This window comes from Miniopterus schreibersii (genome assembly GCF_964146895.1).
Source record: "Miniopterus schreibersii genome assembly, chromosome: 8".
In the NCBI taxonomy this organism is placed as follows: domain Eukaryota; kingdom Metazoa; phylum Chordata; class Mammalia; order Chiroptera; family Miniopteridae; genus Miniopterus; species Miniopterus schreibersii.
This window is the reverse complement of record NC_138109.1, coordinates 14,112,222-14,123,621: the sequence shown is the minus strand read 5'-3', so window position 1 is coordinate 14,123,621 and position 11,400 is coordinate 14,112,222. Positions and strand designations below refer to the sequence as shown.

The 11,400-nt window shown below is 46.6% G+C and overlaps 1 protein-coding gene across 2 annotated transcripts in view; it reads left to right on the top strand.

Moving 5' to 3' along the window:
• The first annotated feature begins 795 nt into the window (after positions 1-795).
• Positions 796-11,400, top strand: part of PAFAH2 (platelet activating factor acetylhydrolase 2) — a 37,736-nt gene continuing 27,131 nt past the window's right edge. For both annotated transcript variants that reach the window (XR_013999429.1, XM_081145635.1), the window contains exons 1-4: positions 796-859; positions 7,038-7,178; positions 8,110-8,263; positions 9,045-9,141. Coding sequence is in view for 1 of the 2 variants with exons in the window: in XM_081145635.1 (XP_081001761.1) it covers positions 7,089-7,178; positions 8,110-8,263; positions 9,045-9,141 (341 nt within the window). In the remaining variant the exon portion in view is untranslated. The remainder of the gene's footprint in view (positions 860-7,037; positions 7,179-8,109; positions 8,264-9,044; positions 9,142-11,400) is intronic.

Here is an 11,400-nt window from a genome sequence, read left to right as displayed (position 1 = left end):
GAACCGGATACGTCTTGAGAATAGTGAGGAGGTGAATGTAGCTGGGGGCAGAGCCGGGCAGAAGAGAAGGGGTTCCTGTCAGAGACGAGCATAAGCAGCACTTTTGGAGAAGGGGGGGGGGGTGCAGCAGGTTGGTGAAGGCCTTGAATGCCAGGTTAAGAAGTTGGTAGGTAGTAGGAAGCCATTGAAAGTTTTTGAGCTGCCTGAATGACCCCAATTTCTTTTTTTAAATTTTATTTTTACTGTTGACACGATTACAGGTGTCCCCCACCCCAAGTTCCTTATGAAAGCTTACAGGACTATGGAGGATGCGGTCCTGCCCGTTCTCGGCGGTCTCTCTCCATTCCATCCCTCATACTCTAGTTGCTCCGTGTGCCGAGACCTCTTCTAGGGATCGTAACCCACTAGGAAGGTTCAGTGTAGGGGACCCGGTCTCCGGGGTGGCTCGGGATAAGTAGGAGCGTCCTGGCCCCTTACTCCCTAGTACGGGCTGGTCGGACCCAGCGCTGGGAAGGAGGCAGCACCCAGGTCCGGTCGCTGACCCTCCGTTTCTCAGGTTCGTGGAGGCGGCTCCTTGACCACCAGGGGGAGTAATTGCACCACCTCGAGGACCTGGGGCGGTTTCACCCAACGACAAAGGGCCGCGTAGAACTATGGGAATTGTAGTCCTAGGGAATGCGCGCTCTTGCACGGTGCACCACGGGAGTTGTAGTTCGGGACAGAAAGGCAGGAAATGCTTTTAGGCACCAATGTTGAGTTCTAGAAACTACAACTACCAAAGGGCCCTGGGCTCCTGGGCAGTTTCTCATTTCCGTCAAGGTGACTGTTTGGGCTGCTTCTGAGAGGTCAACTTGACTGGGTAAGTTCGGTAGGGGAAAGCTCCGGTTCTGAACTGCGATGTCTGCAGACTTTTTCATATCCCCGCCCGGCTGGGGCGCCTCGTCTCGTCCCAGGAACTTCACGTCACTCTGTCGTCCTTTCTGGTTTCTATTGAGACGCCTCCGGTAGCCACCCACACCCTTAGCGCTCCAGCCTTCACTCCCGGCGCCCAGCTCTCTGGTCCTAGGACCCAGCCCCGCACCCCCACCCTGAGCCCACGGCTTCAGCTCCCTGGAACCTGGCTAAATGCTCCACACCTTCTATGTGCTTCACTATTACCTTCACTTTGCTTTTTTCATGCCAGTGGAAGAAGGCTCGCCATTACTTCTCAGCCGGGGACAAGCCCAGGCAGGGCTGGAAGCCAGCAGACCCGGCTTCTAGTCCAACTCTGCGGCTCGCTGGCTGTGTGAACTGGGGCAAACCCTTACTTCTCTGAGACTCACTTTCTTCATCTACAAATTGGAGGTGGCAGTTGCTCGGTCACTCTCAGGACGAGGCTGTGTTGTGCTGCCAATAAGCGAATCATACGTGTGACAGTGCTGTGTAAACTGTAAAGCCTCCACAAGCGGGAGAGATTATTTTTATTAGAATTATTAATGCTCTGGAACCATCTTACCTTGGCTCCTTTTTTAGCTCTGCCCCCTTGTTGCTCAAGCCTGTCCCGTGAGTGCTTGGTGTCTCCATTCTCTAAGAGCGGGATGATATTTCCTCACTTCCTCCAGAGACCAAAGGTCAGGCTAATGAGCTTTGAGTCTCCAGAGCTTTCCCTGAAAAGCAGCTCCAAAGAAGTGCTTATCTTGGACTCTGTCCTGAAATAGCCAGTGATGAGAAGGCCACACAGCTGGTAGAGGGGGGTTTCTGCTCCCTGGAAACAGGACCTCAGCAGGAGAGGGACAGCTGCAGCCTGAGCCCTATCTGCCCCCTCCAGGCTCTTCTGGGCCTGCTCAGTAGATTGCCATTTTGGTAGGTATGTCTCAGGCTGGAAAAGGCTGGGAGGAAAGAATCCATTCTGCTAAAGAGATTAATCCAGAAAAAAATCAAAGAGATCATGGCCTGGAATGATAAAAGAGAGACATAGCATTGTTAATTCCTAACATTTTATGAGCACTTAAAATGTACCAGGCCCTAGGCAATATAAATTTTCTTATTTAAATTTTACTATGCCCCCATTTTACATATAAGGAACTTAGGCTTGAAGAGGTCATGTTGGTTATAATTATAGTTAGAGCTACCATCTATGGTTATAGTGCCTTCTATATGTTAGGTGCTTTACATGTATTATTTAATACTCATCTACAACTTCATGAGTGATTGTTATTATTTCTGTCATGTGTATAAATTATCAGAGGCTTAGAATTTAAGGAACTTGCTCAGGATTACACAGCCAATTCAGTGGCAGAGGTGGAATTCAGATTTCACCAAAGCTTTTCTTTTCTCACTATAACATATAGCCATATTTTTAGATAAAAAGACAGAGATTAAAGAATTGAGAGGATTTAAATCAGGCCAAAGAAAGGAACATTTATTGGGTCCCTACTATGTGGAGAAAGCATGAAGATAGGTGGTTTGGCCCACAAAGAAGTACAAAACACAGTCTTTACTTCTGTAGTATATCTAAACAGATAAGGCATAAGTGTGTAAAAAATTAAATAGCATTTATTGGATAAATTGATTATTAAGACATTATTGCTGTGTACTGCATTAAGCCTAGTGAGTGGCAGGAATATGCTTCTGGTGGCCATGGGATTAAGTCAAGTGAAATAAGTCATTTCATTAATATGAAAATGAACTGGGACACCGAGTGGAAATGGTAAAATGGAACACTCAGTAAATGTCTGAATTAAAGAAAAATCCTGTATATCACCTGAACTAGAGGTTCTAAAACCTTGCTGATCAGAAACACTTGGGAAGCTTTTAAAAATTACCTGGGAATGGGGTCCCTAAAAATCTATATTTTTGGAAAGTTTCCCAGATGATTGCAATGATAGGTTCAGGAACCTCTGATCTGGATTCTACCTGGACCACGTGTAGGCAAGTCACTGACTGAAAACTGCTAGAATAGGTACTAATCTAAGAACTGCCATAAGGCAGCCTGTGATTGGTTACGGGGGCGGGGGGGGGGGGGGTTGGGATGCAGACAATGCCTAGAGTTGAGAGGAGGAAAGGTTAAAAGGACTTGGGGAAGCTTTAGAGAAGACCAGAGATTTCATGGGATCTTGATGAATGGGGCTGGTTTGATAAGGTGGAGGGTCTTCTAGGCACCACCATGAATTGTTTAGGTAAGGTGAGCAAAAGAAGGTAGAGCTACCTGGGCTGATTTCCTTGGAAAATTCCATAGCATTTACTAGAAATGACTCTGGATGCTCTGTGTGGATGTTTTTTAGGCAAAATTTGCATGTCAGATTGGATTTTTCCATCTCCCCCTTCTACTTGGGCATTAGTCGATGTGAGCCCAGCGAGTGCAGATTCATTTTCATGTTAGCTTCACTGTGGCCAATTAGCTTCTTTCGTTTTTATTTATTTCCAAACTTAATTTAGTTGATAACCTTCCTAGGAACTTTCCAGGACTTCTAGAGGGTTCTTCTCCTTCTGTTTAGCTGTTTGTAAGTCTACTCATCCTGATTCCAATGCCAAGCACTGTTCTCTGGGGTAAGACCAACATCTCTTCCCATAAGAAGCTGCTATCATTCTAGCCAATTCTGGAAACCCGGCTCATTGTTGGCTCTTCCCTCTCCCTTCACTCCTCATATCCACTCAGTTGCCAAATCTTATTTCTACTTTTCACTCAATCAACAGATATTTCCTGGATATTTCCTGAGAGCCAGGTACTACGCTAGGTGCTTCAAATGCATTATTTCATTTATCTCCGTAGCAACCCTATAAAGATGGATAGTATTCTCATTGTACAGACAGGGACTCAGGCTTAGAGAGATCGATAACTTGCCCAAGGTAAGAAAGCTAGGCAGCAAAGGAGCTAGGGCTCAGGCTTGGGTTTTTCATCTCTCTATATCTACAACCTCATTTGCGGAGCTGATTCCAACTCCTTAATCTAGTGCTGGAGAGACTGCTACCCTCCAAATCTGATCACACCTTCTGTTGCTCCCCTGGCATCCATTACTGACTACTCATTGTTTCTCATGTGTGCTTTCTTACCGCTCTGCCTTTGCTCACACTCTCTTCTACTTGAAAGTCAACTTTTTCCACCTTCCCCTCCACTCCCGAGCTAAAGGAGCTCTCTTTCTTAGAACTCCTGCAGTATTTTACCTGACCCTCTTTTATGGCAGTTAGAATTTTCCAGTTCTTCACTGTCATGTGGGTGACACATGTCTTGTGCCCCGTGTAGGTCTTTCTTTTGTATGGTTAACAACAAGGGGAAAGGGCAGGGTCTGGACTAAGCGGCATACATTCAGTTTCACTGGCTAAACAGTCCACTGACTGCATCAGGAGCTTAGCTGAGCTTCTTAAAAAGAATGGGATTTACTTTTGTTTTATTTGCTTATTTATTTATTTTTATCCCGAGGATATTTTTTCCATTGCTTTTCAGAGAGTGGGGGAGAGAGAAACACATCGATTGGTTGCCTCCCACATGCACCCCGACCAGGGCCGGGGATGGAGCCTGCGTCCGAGGTACATGCCCTTGGCTGGAATTGAACCGGGGACCCTTCAGTCCTCAGGCAAGCGCTCTAACCACTGAGCCAAACCGGCTCGGGAAAATTGGGTTTACTTTTAAATTTGTTTCAGAGAAACAAAAGAAGTCGAGTAGAAAGAAAATCGTTTATTATCTCCCAAAGTTAAGTAGAATGACATTAGGATTATTGGTTGTTTGGGGTTTTCCACTAGACGAGACAGCTGGCAATCAGATCTATGTGTAATAATAGTTCTGCTTGTGACCTTCAGGTGTTCACTTAATCATGTAGGACCTTGGTTTCTTCATGGAGAAAGCACATGTATGTACTGGGCCGGTGGGGAGGTGAGGGGCGGGCACAGATGATTGCGGGGAGGACTAACAGAAACGATCCCTAAGGACTCTCCCGCCCACACATGCTTTGACTTGAATTCTCTGATCCATCTCAGAGTGTCTTAGAGAAAGCAGAGTAATGTAATGATTAAAAATGTGGGCTTAGGTCTCCGTGTATCAGTTTAGATGCTTTTGGTTGAGGCAATAGAAATCTAAACTCAGTTGGTTTAAAGAAAAAAGGGGATTTATTGACTTATATTACTAGAAAGTCTAGGATTGGAGCAGGTTTCAGATGTAGTCTAATCCAGATTCTTAATATCTTCACAAACATGACTCTATTTCTCTGATTCTGTTAGCTCTGCCATCCTCTGCAGGTAGCTTCATCCTCAAGGTAGCAAAGTGGCTGCAACAGTGAAGCTCAGGGCTTCATTTCTGCATTTTCACTCTAGTTCAAAACAAGAGCTTTTCCACCCTCCACCATCAAGACAGTGCCCTGGGCTCTCCTCTGACTGCACCAACCTATGCCACGTATCCACTCTTCATTGGAGTACTGACCAAGGGATACCAAGGGCTGATTGGCTCAGGTCAATTAAGGCCCAGCTCTGAGGTTAGGGATGGGTCAGCCACAACCAGATCACAAAGCTGCTGTGTAAGAGGGCAGGACAGAATGGCTACTGAGGAGTTCGACGATGCTCTCCACAGTTACAGCCGTGTTGCCCACAATCACACTCTGGCTCTGCTAGCTGTATGTTCTTGGGTAAATTACCTGACTTTCTCACGCATCATTTTCCTCTTCTGTAAGAGAACAGTAAATATCTCAGGATTGTTGAAAGGATTCAGTTAAATAATTCATGTAAAGCACTCAGTGTAGTTCCTGGCACAGAGTAAGTGTACTGATGGTGGTGCTGGTGCTGGTGAGAGTGAAGAGGGGTAGGGAGCAATGGCATTGGCCCCGTGTAGGAAGCAGCCAAGTGACAGGAATGTTTTCTAGTCAGAAGCATGCACAGCTTCCACGTTGAAGGCTCCTGTTGGAGCTGCTACTCTGTCGTACTCTTTCCTATCTCTGCCCTGTTCTGCTCTTACATTATGTCCTGTCTAGAAATGCTTCCCTTTTTCTTCCTTGCCTCTATGTCTTCCTCATATTTCAAGGCCCAGCATAAGTGCCACCTCTATAGTCAATAGTTTAGGTCATTGATTTTGTAATTATACAGTTGGCCTTTGAGCAATGTGGAGGGTTAGGGGTACCAACCTCTCACGCAGTCGAAAATCCATGCTTAACTTTTGACTCCCAAAAACTCAGCTACAGTTGTGCCTCAGTATCTGCAGGGGATTGGTTCCAGGGCCGCCCTCCCTTCCCCCATGGACACCAAGATCCACAGATGCTCAAGTCTCTCATATAAAATGGCGTAAAACAATGCGTACAGTTGGCCCTCTGCATCTGAGGATTCCCAAGCACAGATAGAAAATGCTGTTTTTGATCTGTGGTTGGTTGAATCTGAGGATACGAAGCTCAAGAGAAATGGAGGGCCGACTGTCCATTTATTGAAAAATATCCATGTGTAAGTGGACCCATGCAGTTTAAATCCATGTTCAAGGATCAACTGTGTAACATGAACAGGATCAGTAAGGGTTAAGAGCTCAGGTCTGGATTAGGCAGCCCTGGGTTTTGCCACCTGTAAGCAGTGTGACTTGGGACAGTTATTCAGCCTCTCTCTACCTTAGTTTCCTCGTCTCTAAAACAGGGTCTTAATAATTAAGTACCTTCTTCAGAAATTTGTTGAGCAAATGAAATGATATAGTATATGTAAAGATCTTAGTTCAGTGCTGACACAGTGAATAATAGATCTAAGGAGTTATTATTCTTTGCCTCATGAGGACAAGGTCTGTTATATTTTCTGCAGCAGTTACTGCTGTGCTGGGCCCAAAGTAAACACTTATTAGTGGGTTTTGAGGAGCATGGAAGCGATCTTGGCTCTTCACAGAAGTCTTCTCCCCTCCTCCCCCCAACAACAAAAAAATCACCCCTAAACCTTGGCACAGGCAGTGTAGCAAAGCAGATGATGTGGAAGGTTGAATGAGTCACACTGGCAGGGAGGCTGGGGTGATAAGGAGGGGCGGGCGGGGGTGGCAGATAACACGTGCATGCAACAGGAAGCTAAGAGGGAACCAGCAAGTGGCTGTTCTGCGTTCTCCCCTCCAGCTATCAAGATCAGCACTGCCCAAGTCATTGTCCGATTCAACTGGTGATGAGATGGGGGTCAACCAGTCCGTGGGCTTTCCACCTGTCACAGGGCCCCACCCCGTGGGCTGCGGGGATGTGATGGAGGGCTGGAGTCCCCAGGTAAGTGTCTACACCTCCATCCCTGCACATCTGCACTGCTTCTGCCTGCACTTATGGATAAGTGCACTGGGACTTATGGATAGCCAGTCTGGTGGTGTAATTCCCGGTGGGGGAAACTGAGTTAGAGCTGGTCTGGATTTGGCTATAGAGCTCCTGGATCCCTCTTCCCTGACCTTTCCCTTCCTCCTTCCAATTAGGAACCTCTCAATAGAGATGGTGGGCTCTTTTTCCAGCTAGAAGAAAGGGGCTCTGGCTTCAAAGGCAGCTTTCAGATCCTTTCTTCCATCTTGAGAGCAGATGCATGATCCTGGAAAGGTTTTTGATCTCACAATAATGTGAGTGTCCAAGAGGAAGAGCAGTGGACCATGTGCTATTGGCATGTGACTCCCAACCTGGATGGGAAGACAGTTTCTTTTTCCTCTCCTGCCTTCACTTGTTTTTCCCTCCTGCTTTGGTTCCACACTTTTCCTCCATCACTTCCTCGGTTCTTCTCTGCTGGCCCTTGGACTCCCCTCTCTTACCTACTCCTGTGTAAAAGGAGTGTGCTGCTGCTTCCCAGGAGCCAGTCTGGAGGTGACCCATCGATGCCACCCCATTCAGCATGAGCGCTAACCTCTCACTCCTGGGGTTCCTCCAGGCCTGAGCTCTGCCAGGTTTAAATCTTTCAGTGTCCCAAGTACTGAAAATATTTTGGTGCCCCCCAGATGTAATACAAAATACAGTTGGCTATTTGAAATAACGTAAGCCCTATGTGTATTCTAAAAATAAAATTGTTTCTTTCTGGATTTTCTGAATGCAAAATTCAGGTATATGAATTGAAGCTAAAATTTTCCCATTTTGGTGCCCCAAACACCTGCTGAGCGTGTCTTTTGGGAAACCTAGCAGTGCTGGGGCCTCTTGCTGTGAGGAGCTGCTCTCTTCTTTCTTACAGGGGAGCTTCTTTCGACTCTTCTACCCCTGCCAGGAGGCAGAGGAGACCACGGAGCAGCCCCTGTGGATTCCCCGCTACGAGTACTGCATGGGCCTGGCCGATTACCTGCAGTTTAATAAGCGCTGGGGGGGGTTGCTCTTCAACCTGGCTGTGGGTAAGAGCTGGCCTCACCCCTAGAGGTTTCCACAACTTCTTGGTTATGTTCCTAGGAGGTCCCCAGGTAGACACGTACCTTGCAGCTTGCATTGCCTCGCTCTTTTGTAGTGGGGCATCCATTAGCCAGCACAGTGTGGAGAGTTGGGAGAGAATTATATGGTAAGAACTTTTATCATAGAGTTAGGTTGTCCTGGATTTGTATCCAGACTTCATAATTTACTAGCTGTAGGGCTTGGGCAAGTTATGGAACCTGCCTGAATACCTGCCTTTGCAGGTTTCTAGTTTGGGATGTATGCAAAGCCTCTAGTGCAGTGTTTGGGACAGAATGCATTCCATCAATGGTGGCTAGCCCTCATTTATTTGGTGTGTAATTCCCACTCCGTGCCAGCTGTGTAGATCAAGGAAACATTCTTAACTGCCAGAAAGCATACTGTCTCCTGCGGTTTTCCTTCCAGCTCTCTCCTCTTCTGGGTAGGGTCACATTGAATCATCCACTCCCTCCAAAGACGCCACCTTTAAGAACAATACCCACTGCCCTGGCATCTCAGGGATTTACCCCTTGCTTGTTCAGTACTTCCCATTTGGATGTATCTTCCCATTTTCTACTGTGTTCATGCTTTTTAGGGAAAAAAGGGGGAAAGAAAAGATGATTGGTTGTCCTGGGCTGCTCAGTGGTAGATGGTGGTCCTCCAAAAAGGAGGGACGTGTGTAATCCCAGGCTGCCCTTGGGATTACAGTTTTGGGGCAGCCAGAGATTCTATAGCCCTTGTTTCTGTTAGGGTCTTATCGCCTGCCTGTCAGCTGGAATGGCCCCTTTAAGACAAAGGACTCTGGATACCCCTTAATCATCTTCTCCCATGGCCTGGGAGCCTTCAGGTAAGAGCTTTTTTCTCTTAGACCTTGTCATATTCCTTGCCTGGTGACAGCTGCTGAGTCTTACTCTCAAAGGGCAGAGACATTTCCATCTGCCGGCTGTGGTACCTGCCTGCTGCCTCATTCCCTAGCATTGGGTCCACCTTCTCCTGAAGGCCTTTCCCAAGCTCCTCACACCCGGTGGAGCCTCTCAGCAGCCCTCACATCCTTCGCTTCTCAGGCTCCAGCATTTATACAAGTCAACACTTTTGGCTTTCTTCCTCCATAGCAGCACAGACGTATTAGAAGGAGCTTGAGCTTTCTAGCCAGAGTCATGTATCCCACGTGTGTGATGACTGTGCGGACACAGCAGCGAGTGACAGACTCACTTCCTGCCCTCGAGGAGCTCGCAGCCTCACCCGCGGCCCCGACCGTGCCGCCTGTGCTGTGCGTGAGCCCGGGCAGTTGTTGAGCTCCGCGCCTAGGCTTCAGCATCTGTCGGATGGGGATGCTGCTCCACAGGGCAGTTTGTGAGGATTCAGTGAGACTGACCTAGTAGGGGCACACACACTCAGTTTTCGTTTCCACCTGGAGGAACATGGGCTGCTGAACTGTAAGATCTCTTTGACCAGACTTCAGAGACTCTGGCCTAAGTTTTGTAAGTGTAGAGTCAGAATTCTTTCCATAAATTCTGATTTCTACACCTTGGTGTGTTATTTAGCTTAATAACTGTAGTACGTATGTTTCTACTTAAACTTGTGAATGTTCTCTGTGTTCATTCATGAACGTGTAAGTCTAGTTTATGTCCCAGAATCTTGTGCATCTCAAAGCCATCTATTTTTGCCTCCCTAACCCCCAAACCACTGTATACTGTATAGCTGGGGGGATCTATTTTAATACCAAATATGATCTTATTCCAGCATCTAGAACAGTGGCTGGCATAGTGTAGGTGCTCAGTAAATATTTATTGAATGAATGAGGGAACTTTTCTACTTAAATGTTTTTAATAGCCCTTTGAACTTAATTCAGCTCTTTTCATGGCCTTACCTGGAGGCAGGTCCTAGACAGTTTCCAGCCTCATTTCTTGCTCCTTGCCCCACTCCAGCTCTCCAGACAAACTGACCTTCTTTCGCCGTGCTATTTTCTGCCTCAGGGTTTTCCTCTGTGCCGTGCTTTGTGGCTGTTCCCTTTGCCTGGAATATACGCTTTCTTTCTTCTTTCTTCGCCTTCCCCCTCTTTTGCCTAGCTAATTCCAGATTACCTTCAAGGTCTTAGTTTGGATGTCACTTAGTTAGGGCCATCCATCCTGACTCCTGCATTGTGTTAGTTTAAGTTTTCCAGTAGTGTGCTTTTATAAGAAAACATATACATCTCAGTACTCACCATAATTGTAACAGATTAACTGTCCATGATTATTCTTTAGTGCCAGTCTTTCCTACTAGTTCATAAGCTCCATTAAGACAGAGACATGTCTGTCTTCTCTCTCCCAGGGCCTAGAGCAGTACCTGGATAGTAGTTGTTTCCCAATAAATATTTATTGAATAAATACAAGGGCTATGTTTTTTTGGGTTCTCATTCATTCAGAAAATATCTGTTGAGCACCTGCTCTGTGCCAGCCTCTTGGCATGAGAGGAAGGTGAGACATACAGAGGTAAACAGAACAAGGAACTCACAGCCACTAGAGGAGCCTGAACATGGACTCATGTAACTGTAGCCATGGCAGGAAGTGGAGAGTTGACCCGAGATGAGGGTAGAAACACGAGTAGATGGTTTTCAACTTTGCTTTCTTACTCAGTAAATTTAGTGTCTGCTATGTGCCAGGCCCTATGCTGGGGTTGGGTGCTTAGTAGCGTGTAAGATAAGAGTGCCTGCCCTTGGAAGGACAGCCTAGTGGAGAAAAGAAGCTGAAACCTTCTCTCCTAAGTTCACAGGCATTTTATATAGACCGCAGGTGAGCACATGACTTTGGAGAGTGGTATTTTTGGTGTAAGCACCTGTATTGCGACTTCACACCTCAATAGACCTGGGTGAGCCAGTTATAAATACTATTCATTAACCAGAGCAAAATTCCAAGAAAAGTGGAGTAAAAGGGATGTGGTTTCCTTTCACGGTTTCTGAGGTTAATTCAGGCTCTGAATTCCTTCCCATGGATCATAGACTTATGGCTTCCCACCCCAGGGAAGGGTGTGTGCATTTAAACACCACCTAACCGTTTGCAATGCGTCATTATCTCCTTTGGTTTCCACACAGTCCTTTGGGGGAGGTAGAGGGGCTGCATATTTT